Source organism: Coenobita brevimanus, chromosome 107 (assembly GCF_032717465.1).
Source record: "Coenobita brevimanus isolate Jiangsu-jjx chromosome 107, ASM3271746v2, whole genome shotgun sequence".
Classification (NCBI taxonomy): Eukaryota; Metazoa; Arthropoda; class Malacostraca; order Decapoda; family Coenobitidae; genus Coenobita; species Coenobita brevimanus.
This window is the reverse complement of record NC_137060.1, coordinates 19,527,917-19,546,940: the sequence shown is the minus strand read 5'-3', so window position 1 is coordinate 19,546,940 and position 19,024 is coordinate 19,527,917. Positions and strand designations below refer to the sequence as shown.

The following is a 19,024-nucleotide window of genomic DNA, read 5'->3' as shown; positions in this document are numbered from 1 at the left end:
TGCCGCAGTCTGCCTCTGATGGTGCCCCTCCCTACAGGCGACCGCAGCACCCAGGCGACCAGACCAGACCAGCGAGCCCCAGAACCAGGCCGTTTGGGCTCCACTCCCCCACGGCACTCCGCCCGGAAGAAGAGGTGACAGGCCCGTCTCCTGCAGCTGTTCGGCCCCAGTCCCGAGGGCAGCCCTTCAGGTTGAGGCCCGCAGGTTGGAGAACCTCCCTGCACCCCACCGACGAGGCTCCAGCACGAGGGCCTCTCAGGTCGAGGCCCTCAAATGGGAGAGCCTCGCTGCACCCCTCCTGACGAAGAAAGCCAGGGCAGTGACACCCCTATGGGTAGTGTACTGTCTCCTGCAGGAGGGCTCCCCAGTAGAGCCCCCTCCCACGCCTGGGCGACTCCTGTGTTAAGCCCAGGAAACAAGGGCAAGTAGTGGCTTTAACGCATCTCGTGTGCCTTGAAAAACCACAGAGACGGGAGTGAACAGTGACTGAAAGAGTGAGGCCAGAATAATATAAGTGACACAGTGAGACAAATACCCAGGCAGAACAGAAAAGACTGGTGAGCATGGACATAGATCCATATGGAAACAGCACGAGCGCAAGGAAAAGCCTAAAGTCTGTGAACAGTGTCTCTGTGACTAAGTAACTATTCCGAGTTTCGCGACTCGCGCTCTGACAAGTTATAGTAATATTCACTCTCTCGACCCCTGGCCCTCTCTACCCCAAGTGCATCTGGTCGAGACTATTAAATACTAATTCTGCCTATGGACACAATACGGGTATCCTGAACTTACAACTCACCATCGAGGTATAATTGCAGAACTCTACTCTCTGCCTGTGCTGTGTGTGATATGTTATATTGGGGAGCTAACTCTGTAAACCTGTCTCCATCATATCCTGTAACTCTTTGTTTTTATATTGTCACAGTGTATTGAAATAAGCCAATAGATGTGTTAAGGTGTACTGCCTAGTTTTTATGCCCTGTTCCTTTGTAAGTGTTTTATTTCCGGTCCAGAATGAGGACCCCGCTCAGTCGCAGGCGTTTTTAGCACGAGAAGTCAGGCTAAAAACATCCCGCATAACAATATTAAAATGCTTGACTTACAATTTAGTGCCCCCTAAATGGAAACAGAAGAGGAATACCGTAGTGCCCCCTACAACAAGGGAAGTGATATACAGCCCAGTATGCCAGGGAACGTGCTGACACCCCCACATGGACCCCACGGGGTAGCCGCCACCAGTCGGAGCAACCCCCATCAACAACGGCATATGTCAGCCCGGGCCGTGCCCCCCTATGTCATGCAGCCATTGTGCCGTCACCATCATAGGAGAAGGACACTACCTTCAGGGAGTGGGATTGTTGAACCAGCTCGGGGTGGAGTTGTTCTAGACACTCCAGACAGCGCCCCTCAGGAGACGGCCTACTGGCGCTCCTGCCCTCGCCAGATGGCCTACTGCCGCTCCGAAGGTGTCCTGGTAGAGACGGCCTACTGCCGCTCCCCCCTCCTGCAGAGGGAGACGGCTTACTACCACTCCCGCCCTCGTGAGACGGCCTACTGCCGCTCCGAAGGTGTCCCTGTAGAGACGGCCTACTGCCGGTCTGAAGGTGTCTCTGTAGAGACGGCCTGCTGCCGCTCCTCCCTCCTGCAGAAGGAGACAGTCTACCGCCGCTCCCCTCTCCGGCCGAAGGAGACGGCCCACTGCCGCTCCTGCCCTCGTGAGACGGCCTACTGCCGCCCCGAAGGCGGTGCCCATTAGACGGCCCACTGCCACTCCCCTCTCCGGCCGAAGGAGACAGCCCACTGCCACTCCTGCCCTTGTGAAACAGCCTACTGCCACCCCGAAGGCGGTGCCCTTTAGTCGGCCCACTGCCGCTCCTCCCTCCAGCAGAAGGAGACGGCCTACTGCTGCTCTCGCCCTCATGAGACGGCCTACTGCCGCTCCGAAGGCGGTGCCCCTGAGACGGCCTACTGCTGCTCCTCCTTCCAGCAGAAGGAGATGGCCTACTGCCGCTCCCGCCCTCGTGAGACGGCCTACTGCCGCTCCGAAGGCGGTGCCCCTGGGAGGGCCAATTGCCACTCCGCCCTCCTGAACCAGGAGATGGCCCACTGCCGCTCGCGCCTTCGTCAGACGGCCCACTGCCGCTCCGAAGGTGCACAGAGGTGCGCTGACTCCCCCACTCAGGCCACGGCCAATTGCCGGACCCCGACACCTGAGAGCCCTGCCCCTGGGCAGTGACAGCCAATTGCCGGGCCCCACAGATGAAAGGAGGCAAGGAGCGCGACGTCACCCCGGCAGGAGACGAGAGCCCAGGCCTCCTGTACCACAGCAGCCCAGTCAGGCCTCACAGCCTCCCCTGGCCTCAGCTCCCTATGCCTGGCTCTGGAACAGACTCACCTGATGGGCCCCAGTGTAAGCTGGTGCCGCAATCCTCCCCTGTCGGCGCCCCTAGACTCTGGAGACCGCACTCCGCAGTCTTTCCCGATCCTCCCCAGGACGCCCGGGGGCGATCTCCATACGCCCCCACGACGACGTAAGACTCCCACCTCCGGCCGAGACTTACACCAGAGGTTTCTGGAGCTATTCGGCCCCAGTCCTGAGGGCCACACCCCTAAGCCCAGCCTGGAGGCCATGGGTAGTCCGGGATGCGAGAGGATGCCCCTACACGTCGTCCCGTGCCCTCTCGGCACGCCTCCCCTTGGCGGTGCCCCAAGCCCAGCAGGATTGCCGACTGCGTGTTCCTTCCCCTGCCCCCCCACGATGAATACATGTGGTGATGCCCAGAAACAGTGCAAGTGATTTAGGTTAAGTGTGACTTTGCCGAACCTAGTGTAATATCGTGCAGTGACTTAATATAGTGAATATCGGGGCAAGTAAGATCACAGTGAGAGAATAAAGGACGAGTGTGTGAACCAAGATCTGATGAACTAGTCTTATGAGTGACGTCCCTTATATACAATTAGTAAGACTGTGCCGACTGGAAATTCCTCCGTAGTAATACACCCCCACTGTTGTAAGACCTAAAGAAGTAATACGAGAAAGTGTTAGTAATTTTCCCCTACTCACGCTACCCATAAAATCTATATGACACTCCCTCATCCCAGTACCTAGTGTAAGTGTAAACCAGCAATAGAATCAATTACCAAAGTCCCTTTGCTATTGGAAAACGTGTAATTCCCACTGCTAATACTTACCTCTCTCCAGTATTACCATAACACCGTCTTAGTCGTCACAAGTCACTCCCCACACCCCCCCTTCTCCCCCTCTTGTGAGACACACTCCCCGCGCCTCAAGCGCGTGCCTATATTCACCGTACCCTGAATATACTAGAATTAATTGTGCTGGCATTAATATCAGATAAGCAAGTATCCTGCGAGATACACATATCCTAGATAAGGTTTTATTTCTTGCTATATATCATGTTGTAATATCTGCTGACTTTGTCCTGTGTCTGACTGTGGTAATATACGTGTACAGGTTGTTGCCTGGAGTTTTTGTGTCCTGCCTCTCTTTATTGCACTAAGCTCCGGTCTCGAAAGAGGACCCCGCTCCACGTTAGGTGTGTTAGGAACGAGAAGTCGAGCCTATTTTCACCTAGCATTACACTGGTGGCCAGCGGTGGTTCTTGACCCGGGCATAAAAGAGAGGTAGTCAAAAATATTTGGCAACATGGCAACTAAACCGCACGTTCAGTTACCCAAGTTTGACCCTGACCAGTATGATATACACACGTATCTGGCAATAATTAAACCCTTACTGGATATTGGCTTTGAAAATGACCAACAGAAAATTGCAGTCACACTACCACTATTGGGCAAAGCGGCGGCGAACATAGCACCGAAAATCGTCCTGGAGCTCACCTGGCAGAACTTTACGGAGTTTGTTGTTCAGGCCATCACCCCATCATTAGGGAAAGTGGTGGCACTATCCCAACTGGATAGTCTAAAATTTGACGGGAATCTAAATGATACCCTAACTCTGGCAAGACGCCGAGTCACCACTGCCTCCCCGGAGGCAGATGTAGAAACCTGGGAACAACTCACGTTTCATACACTTCTCAGGATTCTCCCCGGTTTTATTAAAGAACATTTCATAATACACGAACTGACGGGAGACCTGGATAAAGATATCAGTTTAATGAGGCGCCTTCTAGCCGTCCATACCACCCCTCAATGCATCGGCAAAATAAATCAATTCCCCATTGACCTCATCACCGTAAACCCGTGGGAATTTTCTCCGTGCTGCCACGGATGCCCGATCCACGACATCCGTGAGCAGCTAGAAGCTGCCCAGTGCAGCCAAATGACACGAGGGCGCTTACAAACCTCCCCACCATACGCAAATTCCCCTAAGCCTCAGGGGAAGACAATACAAAAAAGGAAACACAAAAAGCTCCCCCCCACTGCCCTCGCATCCCACCGTAATGGCGGGGGCCACCTCACATCTCCCCCAGTCTACGACAGGAGGGAACGTTATCTTTCCTTTTCCTCCCCTCTCACCATCTCTTCTGTTCTACCTTCCCCTATTCTTGCCCCTAGTTCTAACCTTCCCACCCCACACACCACTATACCTCCTCAACACAAAACCTGCCTCCCTGTTCACAGGCCTCCTAGGACCCTCTCCTCATCTTCCCCTAACCTACTTCCTAAAACCACCTCCCCCCGTCTACTGCCTTCCACCTCCAACCCCGCACCACCCACCACCATCACTTCATCACCGCTCGCTTTCCCCGCCCACATGGTTAACTCATTCACCTTCCCTACCACACCCTCCTCCTCATTTCCACCCACCTTTTTTTTCCTCGCTCACCTCCCCTACCCCACCTTCAACCTCACCATCCCCATGGACCACCACCTCGTCCCCAATAACCTCACCAGATGCCTCGCCGCCCACCACACCCCGCACCACACCACCCATCACTCTCTCACGAGCTCAGCCCCCTGCTACCACCTGCACCGCCCCATCCCTGAACATTCAGACAACCCTGCGAGGCCGCATCTCCCCACCACCATCGGCTCCCTCTCCCCCTACACCTCACCCCACCTTTCCTCGCCTTCAATGACACACACCACCTGCCACATCCCACTCCACAGCCCCTGCCAAGCCACCAAGGTTCCAGCACCGCACACCGTCCGCCATCACCCTCAAACCCGCACCATCCCCTAGCTTTGCACCCACCACCCACCCCACACCACTAGCACAGAACCCTGCTACTGCCCAAACCACCCCACCACCAAACACCGGGATGGCGCCACAAGATCGCACTCCCTCCTCGCCACCTACACTCCAAGCCACCTCTCCTGCCACCTCACCACCGCTACCGACCCCACACCCCCAACCTCCCCCTGCTCCCGCACTGCCTGTCACTTCCACATACGAGTGCTATGTTTCCTCCTCGCCATCCCCCTCCACCCCCCCTACCACCTCAGCCTCCCTCACCGCCACCACCCCCCGCACCTCACCTGACATCTCGCCTGCCACACCTCGTTCACCCTCATCCCTTCCCTCCGCAGCCTCACCCTTTCCACCCGAGCCCACGTGCCCCGCCCACCCCTCCACCCCCACAGGACAACCCACTACCACCGCCCTCTCCCCTCCACACTTACACATGCCCACTCCGACGATCTCACCCTCCACCACACCCCCAACACGCGCAACAGCCTGTGCTAACCAACCCCGCCCACCCCGCATGCCCACTTCCCCACCCTCACCCACCCTCTGAACCACCACCACCCCCTCTGGCCGACTCTCACACCCACCCGCCCGATACACCCACACTCCTACACCACCCACCTCCCCACAACTTCACACCACCAAGCTACATCAGGCCCAAATCCCCTCCACCTGTACTCCCCAGAGACTCAATGCCGCATTACCATGGCACAAAACCCGGCCCCTACCCTCGGGGTCCAGCATTCAGCCTCCGACCACACCGACAGCCACCCGAAGCAAGATGAGAGTGAGATGGGTCGTATGGGCACCTACCCTTGGCAGGAACCAAAGACTCCCCGGGCCACACCACCTGCTAACCCTCCTCCATTCCACCACCACCGCCTCCACTCTTCCTCACCTGCGATGCGGAGCAGGAGGAAAACCCCTACACCATCGCCTGGCAAACCATGCTGCAACACCTCCAGCCCGTGTACACCACCCACGACATGCAAGCATTCCACCTCCAGCCACGGGGACGTGACTTTTTACAGGGGGAGAGTGGTAAAATGCGTCACTTACAATTTAGTGCCCCCGAAATGGAAACAGAAGAGGAATACCGTAGTGCCCCCAACAACGAGGCAAGTGAAATACAGCCCAGTATGCCCGGGAACGTGCCAACACCCCCACATGGACCCCACGGGGTAGCCGCCACCACTGCAAGATACCAGCAACAGCGGCATATGTCAGCCCGGGCCGTGCTCCCCTATGTCAGGCAGCCATCGTGCCGTTGCCATCGTAGAAGGACACTACCTTCAGGGAGTGGGATTGTTGAACCAGCTCGGAGTGGAGTTGTTCTAGACACTCCAGACAGCGCCCCTCAGGAGACGGCCTACTGCTGCTCCCGCCCTTGCCAGACGGCCTACTACCGCTCCGAAGGTGCCCTGGTAGAGACAGCCTACTGGCGCTCCCCCCTCCTGCAGAAGGAGACAGCCTACTGTCGCTCCCCACTCCTGCAGAAGGAGACGGCCTACTGCCGCTCCCCCCTCCTGCAGAAGGAGATGGCCTACTGCTGCTCCCCCCTCCTGCAGAAGGAGACGGCCTACTGCTGCTCCCCCCTCCTGCGGAAGGAGACGGCCTACTGCCGCTCCCGCCCTCGTGAGATGGCCTACTGCCGCTCCGAAGGTGTCCCTGTAGAGACAGCCTACTACCGCTCCTCCCTCCTGCAGAAGGAGACGGTCAACTGCTGCTCCCCTCTCCAGCCGAAGGAGACGGCCCACTGCCGCTCCTGCCCTTGTGAGACTGCCTACTGCCGCTCCGAAGGCGGTGCCCTTGAGACGGCCCACTGCCGCTCCTCCCTCCGGCAGAAGGAGACGGCCCACTGCTGCTCCCGCCCTCGTGAGATGGCCTACTGCCACTCCGGAGGCAGTGCCCTTGAGACAGCCTACTGCCGCTCCTCCCTCCAGCAGAAGGAGACGGCCTACTGCCGCTCCAAAGGCGGTGCCCCTGGGACGGCCAATTGCCACTCCACCCTCCTGAAGCAGGAGACGGCCCACTGCCGCTCGTGCCTTCGTCAGACGGCCCACTGCCGCTCCGAAGGTGCACAGAGGTGTGCTGACTCCCCCACTCAGGTCACGGCCAATTGCCGGGCCCCGACACGTGAAAGCCCTGCCCCTGGGCAGCCAAGGCCAATTGCCGGGCCCCACGGACAAAAGGAGGCAAGGAGCGAGACGTCACCCCGGCAGGAGACGAGAGCCCAGGCCTCCTGTACCACAGCAGCCCATTCAGGCCTCACAGCTTCCCCTGGCCTCCGCTCCCTACGCCTGGCTCTGGAACAGACTCACCTGACGGGCCCCAGTGTAAGCCGGTGCCGCAGTCCTCCCCTGTCGGCGCCCCTAGACTCTGGAGACTGCAGTCCACAGTCACTCCCGATCCTCCCCAGGACGCCCGGGCGCGATCTCCATACGCCCCCACGACGACGTAAGGCTCCCACCTCCGGCCGAGACTTACACCAGAGGTTTCTGGAGCTATTCGGCCCCAGTCCTGAGGGCCACACCCCTAAGCCCAGCCCAGAGGCCACGGGTAGCCCGGGACGTGAGAGGACGCCCCTACGAGTCGTCCCGTGCCCTCTCGGCACGCCTCCCCTTGGCGGTGCCCCAAGCCCAGCAGGATTGCCGACCGCGTGTTCCTTCCCCTGCCCCCCCACGATGAATACATGTGGTGATGCCCAGAAACAGTGCAAGTGATTTAGGTTAAGTGTGACTTTGCCGAACCTAGTGTAATATCATGCAGTGACTTAATATGGTGAATATCGGGGAAAGTAAGATCACAGTGAGAGAATAAAGGACGAGTGTGTGAACCAAGATCTGATGAACTAGTCTTATGAGTGACGTCCCTTATATACAATTAGTAAGACTGTGCCGACTGGAAATTCCTCCGTAGTAATACACCCCCACTGTTGTAAGACCTAAAGAAGTAATACGAGAAAGTGTTAGTAATATTCCCCCACTCACGCTACCCATAAAATCTATATGACACTCCCTCATCCCAGTACCTAGTGTAAGTGTAAACCAGCAATAGAAACAATTACCAAAGTCCCTTTGCTATGGAAAACGTGTAATTCCCATTGCTAATACTTACCTCTCTCCAGTATTACCATAACTCCGTCTTAACCGTCACAAGTCACTCCCCACACCCCCCCCTTCTCCCCCTCTTGTGAGACACACTCCCCGCGCCTCAAGCGCGTGCCTATATTCACCGTACCCTGAATATACTAGAATTAATTGTGCTGGCATTAATATCAGATAAGCAAGTATCCTGCGAGATACACATATCCTAGATAAGGTTTTATTTCTTGCTATATATCATGTTGTAATATCTGCTGACTTTGTCCTGTGTCTGACTGTGGTAATATACGTGTAAAGGTTGTTGCCTGGAGTTTTTGTGTCCTGCCTCTCTTTATTGCACTAAGCTCCGGTCTCGAAAGAGGACCCCGATCCACGTTAGGTATGTTAGGAACGAGAAGTCGAGCCTATTTTCACCTAGCATTACAAATATGATTAAAAACATTAATATTGGGATTCAGTATGACAGATGCAATTTAGAACATTAATATAGGGATTCAGTACACATGACAATTACTTTGCCTGAAAGTATATATAGTGGCAAAGTGAATGTTTGAAAACTATATGCAGACAATAATTTAACGAAAATAAGCAAAGAGTAAAGCTCGATTCACACCAAATGCTTGTGGGGCCCGGCCAGGAGTCTTGCATAACTGAAACTCACGCAAGGGGCCCCACTGGAAGCAGGCGGGTGAGGGTGGGAATTTCTATGGGTTTAAGTGATCCATAACTCACACCCACAACCGCAAATTAAAATGCCCGCTGCCGGACCACCTACCCCGCCACCCCCCCACCCCACCACCGGGCCGCTACCACACCACCACCCCAGGAGGACACAACGGTGGGGCTAGTGACCCAGGTCAAGAGGGTCACCGGGACACTACTGCCCTGAGTCCCTTTTCCCCACAACTACCCCGACACCAGGTGACCAGAAAAAGCCAACGACCTTGCAAGCGGGACAACCATCGCCAGAATTGGGGTGGGACTGAACAAGTTTCAGTCCCAGGTAACGCCTTGGCGACAGCCATTGTTACAACCTCAAGGACAGGAGGCCCAAGGCTACGGCCAGAAGTGTGCCCCAGGGCGAGGGGGCCCTTGGCCACTCCAAGGGCAGGAGGCCCAAGGCTACGGCCAGAAGTGTGCACCAAGGTGAGGGGGCCCTTAGCCACTCCAAGGGCAGGAAGCCCAAGGCTACAGCCAGAAGTGTGCACCAGGGCGAGGGGGTCCTTAGCCACTCCAAGGGCAGGAGGCCCAAGACTACAGCCAGAGGTGTGCACCAGGGTGAGAGGACCCTTAGCCACGGCTTTAGTACACACAGGAGAGAGAGTTGCCTCTGTGCTTCCCTCTCCACGTACCGGAGAGGACACGGACTCTGTGAATCCTTCTCCTGCCTCTTCCCCCTGTGGGAGCCCTTCGTCACCATCCGGGAGTGTTGCCCCGGAGGTGTCGCCAGAGTGGTGGCAAGGCCCGAAACCGGACCTACCTCCCACGCCTGGGAAATCTCTGTTTCTTCCAGACACCAGACGGAGACGGTGCCGTAGCCCAACCCTGTCGGCGCCTCTCCCAACAGGCGACCGCAACCCCAGGACCCCCAGGCGTGACCAGCAGACTCCAGATGAGGGTAAACCAGGCTCCCTCACCCCACGGAGCCGTAGACGACAGGCCAGCCTCCTCCAGCTGTTTGGCCCCAGTCCCGAGGGCCACCTCTCAGGTCGAGGCCCCCAAATAGGAGGGCCTCCCTGCACCCCACCAACGAGGCTCCAACACGAGGGCCTCCTCTCAGGTCGAGGACCCCAGACAGGAGGGCCTCCCTGCACCTCACCGACGGCCAGGACCCGGGCAGTGACTCCCCTGAGGGTAGTGTGTTGCCCCTTGCAGGCAGAGTCCCCCTAGGGCCCTCTCCTCACGCCCATACGACAGAGTGCACTCCACCCAGGAAACACGGGTAAATAAGTGACGCCCCTTGACCGAGAACAAACCAGGGGAAATAACAGTGAACAGTGACCAAGTAAAGACCAGTGTAAAACCAGTGACAGTTACTATTAGTCTAAAAGAACCCGATACCCGGCAGAACAGAAAATGACTTAAACCCTCAGTAAGAGAACTTAGAGTAATTGTATGAGTCCCCAAGTAAAAGAACTTTCCGTGACTGTGAATGGAGACTAGGGTTCGCAGGTGAATCAAAAGCCTGTGTGTAAGTGCCGCCGCTACTAAGTGACTGCGTCAAGTGTCGCGATCCGCACCCTGTCTTATTTATAGTAGTATTTCCCCCATGGACTCTTAATCTTGTTTATTCCCCTTGTTTCCAACTAAGTATATATTCCGCCTTAAAGTGAAATACGGGTATCCACATATATAGTTCAGGACATTACATGCATTATATCGTGTATTAAGTGTGACTGTACATTGTGGTGTCAAAGGCTAACTCTGTGTCCCTGTCTCCTGTATCTCAAATATCACTCTGTGTTATATTGTAACGATGTAGAATTAAGGCAATAGATGTGTTAAGGTATACTGCCTGGTTTTTATGTCCTGTTCCTTTGTGGGTGCTTTACTTCCGGTCCGGAAAGAGGACCCCGCTCAGTCGCTAGTGCTTTTAGGACGAGAAGTCGACCTAAAAACACTCAGCATAACACAAATATTTGGTGTGGACTCAGCCTAATGTAACCTAAACCTGACTGACTTACCCGTCCTGGATGTATCCGAATATGTAGTTGCCGACGAGGCCACTAGCGCCAAGCAGGACAAGCGCCAGGGTGGGCAGGAACCCTCTGTCGCAAACTAGGTCCCACTGGAGGGCAGAGAAAGAGAATATTAAAACGAGGGGAGGAGGGAGACAAAGATGAAATAAAAGAAAAAGTGGAAACAAAAATGCGGGAAAGAAGGAGATAAAGATGGGGGTTGGAAGGAAATGGCGGAGATAAAGACGAGAGAAAGAGGAAGACGGAATAATTGAGGATGTGGGAGCAAGGCAGAGGAGGAGGGAGATAAACATGAAGTAAGGATGGAGAGAAAGATAAGATGAGGGAAAGGGTGAAAGATAAGATGGAGAGAAGTGGGAGACAAGGGAGGATATAAAAGAAAATGAGGGACGGAAGGAGAGAGGGGAGATAAAAATAATGGAAGGGGGGAAAGGAAAAAGAGGAAAGGTGAGAATGAATGGAGGAGCGAAGGATGAGGGAAGATGGGACAGAAAGGAAAGATAAAGATAAGAGGAGTGAAAAGAGATGAGATGAAAGAAGGAGGGAGAGAATGTGGGGGGAGCTAAAGATGAGGGAAGGAAGGAGAGAAGAAGGGAGAGAAAGGGTGGATGATGAGGGAAAGAAAGAGGGAGAAGTACTGTATAAATCAACCCCTTACCCCCAGGACGTCTTTCACATTATATATATACTCCTCTTATCTCCATACGGGTTTACTGAGCTTGGGAGAGAATTTTCGAACCGGAGGGGCGAGGTATTGTAGCCTACAATGTCTCCTTCACGAACAGAGGTCTTTCCTAAGTTGAATACACAGCTAGAATTAAAATGCAAAACACATCATCGGTTTGAAAGGGTTGACTGAAGCTGGACCCTGCAAAAGTTTGTATTTGATGTATTTACTTATTTATATTTTTCTGCTAGTCTCACGTGGATTCAAATTCTGATCTTTTCGCGTCCTAGGTGAACGCCAGACCACCCAGTCACTATACTCTTTTCACCTTAACTTGGCCTAAAATTGCACGCTCCATAATACCGAGGTGTAACAATAAATTAACGTTAGAATATGGTGCTAGACACAAAGAAGTGCTATGGAAAGGATGTGGAGCCATGGCACTGTCGTTTTGTCATTAAGTGAAATAAACTACAAAGGGGTGGGGGGGGGGAGGAAGCCTGGTTCAAGTTAAGGTGAAAGAACCATAAACACACGGCCAATATTACCGTATTTGAAGGTACGAATAATGAAGTGGTCGGATTTTCAAGGTGTAGTTAGCATCATCCATCTTAAACTTGGCTCTTTTTTTTTTTTTTTTTTTCTTGGAGGGAACAATCTTGCCGGCTTCTGGCCTTTGGTTCCTTATTTCTTGCACACACACACACACACACACACACACACACACACATATATATATATATATATATATATATATATATATATATATATATATATATATATATATATATATATATATATATATATATATTGTTACGGAACAGAGAAAGATGATGTACACTTTAAGTGAGAATACTAAAAATCACTACTGTCCCGTAAAGTTCCAGGTTCAAAACAAAAGAGTTAGGTAAAATTACAAGTTAAAGTTTGATGCTCAAACTAACAACAAAACATTCAGGACTCATAACTTATGAGTCATAAGGATAATGTAATGGCAAAAAACAGGTTAAATATATGGTTAACTGCAATAGCCTCTATTAACGTGAAATTAGCAAGAGAAAATTTACCTAAGTCAGCCCTGATAAAATGAAAATACACTGGGTAATGCTCAGTTAATGCAAGATAAATTATTAAAGATACAAAATAATATTAAAACTGGCTGACAAAATGAATCCTACATAAATTACAAAAAAGCCTCACTAGGCCTACAAATCAACACCTTATGCTATACAGTACAAGGAAAAAATGCAATAACAGTTGTACTCAAATTACACAGCTGCTAGATGGTTGGAGACTTCCGGAGCACTCACAATAATAATAACGGTACAGGGGAGGACAGAGATGTGAACAAAATGAGGAGCAGATCTAAGTGGTAATGATGCAGAGACTGAGCTCATTATATAGGGGCCAGCAGAGCTTGATACAACTTGTAAGAAGGACGCGCAAATGAAGCCATGGGGACAAAGAGTTGACACTCCCGCTCTGAACAACAGAAAGAACGACTTACTCTACTATAACGGTAGAAGGGGGGGACTGAGGCAGAACACGCTCGTGATCAAACATGCAGCATACTGTGCGTTAAAATTAAACAAAGGATGATGAAATCATAGGTTATGTAACACCTCCCCACAAAGAAAAAGAAATTTACAAAGGAAATTTCTTATTACTCTAAAACAATCTGTCTAAAGTCTAGATAAGCAATCTGCAATAACATTTTCTTTCCCCTTGACATGTTGTATGTCTAAGGAATACTCCTGAAGAAGTAGACTCCATCTTGTCAATCTCTGATTTTTATCTTTAAACCTACTAAGGAATTTCAGTGGATTATGATCGGTATAAATGACTATGGGGTCAAAACCAGAACACAAATAAAATGAAAAATGCTGTAAACCCAAAATCAAGGCCAAAAGCTCTTTCTCAATAGTTGATTAGTTCTTTTGAGGTGAAGTGAACTTCTTACTGTAATAAGATACAGGGTGTTCAATACCCTGATCATCCTCTTGCAGCAAAACAGCCCCAGCTCCTGTATCACTTGCGTCAACAGCCATCTTAAAAGGCTTAGCAAAATTTGGAGTAGCGAGCACTGGCTAACTTAATATAATAGCTTTAAGTTTGTTGAAAGAGGATTCACAGTTATCGGTCCAGACAAATTTAACTCCCTTTTTCAGTAGGTCTGTAAGTGGTGATACAAGAATTGAAAAGTTAAGAACAAATCTCCTGTAATAACCTACCATTCCCAAAAATCTTTGTAGCTCTTTCCTACTTTTAGGTCTGGGAAGATCACTTATAACCTGAACCTTAGCTCCTGGTGGTGCAACATGTCCATCACCAATTACGTACCCAAGGTACTGAACTTTAGCTTGACCAAACTCACACTTTGATAAATTAGCTACAAGATTAGCCTGAACCAAACGCTCAAGAACTTTACTGACATAGCTTAGGTGATCTTTCCAGTTGTCACTGAAGATTAATACATCATCAATATAAACAACACACCCTGCCAAACCCTCGGTTACAACATTCATGAGCTTCTGAAATGTGGCTGGTGCATTCTTCATACCATATGGCATTACAGAACATGCAAAAGTCTTTCCTAGTGTTACAAAACATGAGATCTCCCTAGCACGTTCAGTCATAGGTACTTGCCAGTATCCCTTTAACAAATCAAACTTACTTATGTACCTAGCCTTTCCGATCTTGTCTATGCAATCTTCCACGCGAGGGAGAGGGTAAGTGTCTGTTTTGGTGATCTGATTAACACGTCTGTAGTCGATGCAAAGCCGCTGTGACCCACCTGGCTTAGGGACTAGAGTGACAGGAGAACTCCACTCGCTCTGACAGGGCTCAATCATCTTGTGGTCCAACAGGTAGCCAAGCTCCTTCTGGATGAGAGGAACTTTCACTGGGTTCACACGGTAAGGAGGCAATTTAATTGGCTTTGCGTCTCCAACATCGACATCATGCATCAACACCGTGGTTCTTCCTGGAGTGGTATGGAACACTTGCGGGTACTCTTGCAGTAATGCCGACAACTCCTACCTTTCCTCGGGAGGTAGATGAGAAAGCTTAGTCTGGAGATCATTCATGATATCAGGATTCTTCCCCAAACTATCACTCAGGCTCATGCTGCATGGGAGAACTTCACTTGCAGACTCGGGTGGAACAGCTACAATGCAGACTGGATTATTTTCGTCCCGCCTGTGATATAACTTTAGCATGTTGATGTGACATAGTTGCTTGTTCTTTCTACGATCTGGTGTGGCGATGACATAGTTGACATCACTGAGTTTCTTCTCCACGAAATAAGGACCACTAAACTTGGCTTGAAGAGGCTGCCCATGAACTGGTAGCAGAATCAAAACCTGATCTCCTGGCTGAAAGTGGCGTAACCTGGACTTCTTATCATACCACGTCTTCATCTTCTCCTGAGCAGCTCCTAAATTCTCTCTCGCCAGCTGTAAAGCAGTGGACAGCCGTTCTTTGAACTTCATCACATACTCCAGCAGGTTGACGTCATCTTCCTCCGACAGCCAGCATTCCTTGAGTAGCTTAAGGGGTCCTCTTACTTCATGGCCAAACAGTAGTTCAAAAGGTGAGAAGCCCAGTGATTCATTTGGAGATTCTCTTGCGGCAAACACAACGAATGGAAGACCTTTATCCCAGTCTTTCTGATGTTCCAAACAGTATTTCTTGAGCATCGATTTGAGTGTTTGATGATATCTCTCCAACGCTCCTTGGGTCTGGGGATGGTAAGCTGAAGACGTGATCTGGGTGATGCCCAACTCTTTCAGAGACTGCTTGAAAACATTCGACATGAAATTACTTCCCCGGTCTGACTGTACCTCCTTGGGCAGACCAAACTTTGTGAAGAACCCTAGCATTTCCTTAACCACGTTCTTTGCTGAGATATTTCTAAGTGGAATGGCTTCAGGATAACGAGTAGCCATATCAATCAGGGTCAACACATAAGAAAATCCTGAAGAAGTCTTAGGAAGAGGGCCCACAATATCCACCAACACACGGGTGAATGGCGCCTCAAAAGGAGGAATGGGAACTAGAGGTGCAACCTTTTCGGTCTGATTACACTTCCCCACAACTTGACAGGTGTGACAAGACTTACAATACCAGGAAACATCCCTGAAGATACCTGGCCAGTAGAAGTGTTTCAAAATGCGTGCCACAGTCTTCCTCACTCCAAGGTGTCCTGCCAAACTGGAATCATGAGCCACTCTAATGATATCCTGCCTACAAACACGAGGGATGACAACTTGATGTACAACCTCCCATTCACAGTCGGCTGATGCTGTTGGGGGTCTCCACTTCCTCATAAGTACTCCTGACTTTACATAATAACAAGTAGAAGCACCGGCTGACTCTTCTTCACTGTAAGCAGAGTTAGCTAGACCTTTCAACTCAGGGTCAGCAACCTGCAACTCAACCAACTCTTGACGAGACAAATTATCAACACTACGGGGTACTGCCTCATCTGGTGAGTGGTCCAAATTAGCAAGAAAAGTGTCAGCTAGGATAACATCATCATCATCATTATCCTCTAAATCACCAGTAACTTTAGACTTAGCCCTAGTGACAGCACATGCAGGGAACACATCAGGGACATCACAATCCTGGGTCGCAGCCACTGGCTCACTAGACAACTAAGGAGCTGGACACACTTGACTTCCACCAATATCATTTCCAAGTAAGAAAGTTACACCTGACATTGGGAGTGTCTCAACCAACCCAACCATAACGGAACCATTAACAAAACCAGACTCTAAATTCACTCTGCACAGAGGGACAGTGAAGTAATTATTCCCTACACCCTGCAAGATTACAGTTTCATCAGAGGAATTAACAATAGAGCCTAGAACACTGGTCAGCATAAGAGATTGGCAAGCACCTGTATCACGATGTATTTGAACTGATTTCCTGTCATTACTGTCCAGAGGACTGACAAAACCATCAGACAGGAAATTAGCAGATGAACTCTTGAGAGTGTCACCCACGTTACTGCTCAAAAGAGGAGCTCCATCATGAGAATTTAAGTTACCCCTCAAAGCAGGTTCAGTTAACTCAGTTAAAGAATTCTGGGAACTCTCAAGAGTGGACACTAGACCAATTGACTGAATATTTAAAGACTCCTTTTTGTTCACATCACGCTGTCTCCTGAAACATTTCTCCGTAGTATGACCAAGCTTACTACAATAAGCACATTTACTTTTCTGAAATCTAGAGGTGAAGCTGGTATTTACTTCCTGAGAAACATCATCTTTATTCTCTTTCCTGTTACCTGTACTCTGAGTAGAGGCAACGTACTTACTCTCAGCTTTCCCTTTTTCTCTAGAATATCTCTTGTGAGTGAGAACATATTCATCAGCTAAAACTGCAGCATCAGACAAATTATCTATTCTTTTCTCAAGATATAGGCTTACATCTTTATAAATACACCTTTTGAAGTCCTCCAGCAAAATCATCTGCTTAAATTTACCAAAATCAGAATCCACATTCTTAGAATTTAACCACTGCTCTAACAGATCTTCTTTGATTTTTGCATACTCAACATGGGATTGCTTATCTTGCTTGTAAGTTGTCCTAAATTTTACTCTATAAGCTTCAGGAACAAGCTCATAGGCCTTAAGAATCAAGCTCTTAACTATATCATAATTATCAGACTGATCCTGAGGCAAAGATGCATAAGTTACTTGAGCTTTACCGGTGAGAACAGTTTGAAGGAGTACTGGCCAATACTTTTTGGGCCAATTAAAACCTGTAGCTACCCTCTCAAACAACTGAAAATACTTTGTTAAATCAGATTCATTAAAAGGAGGGACAAGTTTAACATTTTTAGCCACATCAAAATCATCAGAGCTAGATGATCCAGCTCCACATTGTTTCATGCGATACTCATGGTCTGCCTGAATCCTAGCAAGTTCAACTTGTGCGTGAAATTCAGCCTCCTTAACACAAGCCTCCTTAGCCTGAGACTCAGCCTCCTTAGCACGTGCTTGAAATTCAGCTTCCTTCACACGAGCCTCCTGCAGGGCTAGCTGTAACTTAGCTAATTCAATCTGCGTTTGCTCATTTGGAGGAGTTACATTAAACAAGCTTTCATTAATCATGTCAACAATTTGATCTTTAGAATGATTAGAGCGAACAGCAATTCCCAATTGTTGAGCAACAAGCTTAAGTTCATTCTTTGTTCTGTTTTCTACATCCAACACTGTTTGCACATTTGACAAAAAATCTTTGGCTTCATCAAGTGTAGAAATAGTAGACATCATGAATAAGAAACAGTCACAAAATATCAAGCAATATCCTTATGATAATATCCTGAATATCCTGATATGAGGTCGCCAAATTTATGTTACGGAACAGAGAAAGATAATGTACACTTTAAGTGAGAATACTAAAAATCACTACTGTCCCGTAAAGTTCCAGGTTCAAAACAAAAGAGTTAGGTAAAATTACAAGTTAAAGTTTAACCTGCCCCGTCCCGACCACTTTTTGACCACTGGTACCCTCCAATCCCGACCATTTTTCGACCCTTTTTTTTTTTTTGCTAAAACTTTCGCTTTTGGTGAGAAACATCGAAAATTCATAGAGAAATCGCTCACCTGAGGTTTAAAATACTCATTACAGGTAGGAGAGCCTCCTTACCTTACTGGGTTTTCTATCAGGCTGGCACCAAAGAAAACGAGTTCTATGGGAGGATAACTATTTCACACCACTCATAAACGGTATTTATTTATTTACTGTTACGAATTTATATGTAGTACAAGAGTATATTGGTTTTCAAGCAGTAATATAGGCATTATAAGCATTGTTTCACTCACTAATACCTGACCTTTTTTTGCCACATTACCTGATCATCATTTCTAACTGTTTCTTCCTCTAATGCTATGTAAAGTTTGTCCTCCACATTGTCATTGATTGGGGAATCACTCTGGCCCTGAATTTCGTACCGTGGCATGACATGGCTATACTGGCCAGGTCACTGATAACAGGTGAATTGCTGAGAAAAGGGCATGCAGGGGGGGGGAGGAGGTCATGCTGGGTAAGGCATTGTCTCTGCCTGGCATCTTGTTGAGGAAGGTGTCACGTGTATACGTACCAAAAATGACTCGCGAAAATTGAAAATTGTGGAAATTATGAACCTTGCAATTGCAGGACGTTGAAGTACGTCCTCGGGATTAGCTGTGACAAAACGTGAGGACGTGGAAGTACGTCCTCGGGACGGCGCGGGTTAATGCTCAAACTAACAACAAAACATTCAGGACTCATAAGGATAATGTAATGGCAAAAAACAGGTTAAATATATGGTTAACTGCAATAGCCTCTATTAACATGAAATTAGCAAGAGTAAATTTACCTAAGTCAGCCCTGA

At 49.7% G+C, this 19,024-nt stretch overlaps 1 protein-coding gene across 1 annotated transcript in view; it reads right to left on the bottom strand.

Moving 5' to 3' along the window:
- The window catches only part of Balat (Beta-alanine transporter), an 86,686-nt gene that overhangs the window by 42,413 nt on the left and 25,249 nt on the right, over positions 1-19,024 (bottom strand). Inside the window, exon 3 of the mRNA XM_080285645.1 lies at positions 10,959-11,062. Coding sequence (XP_080141771.1) covers positions 10,959-11,062 — 104 coding nt within the window. The remainder of the gene's footprint in view (positions 1-10,958; positions 11,063-19,024) is intronic.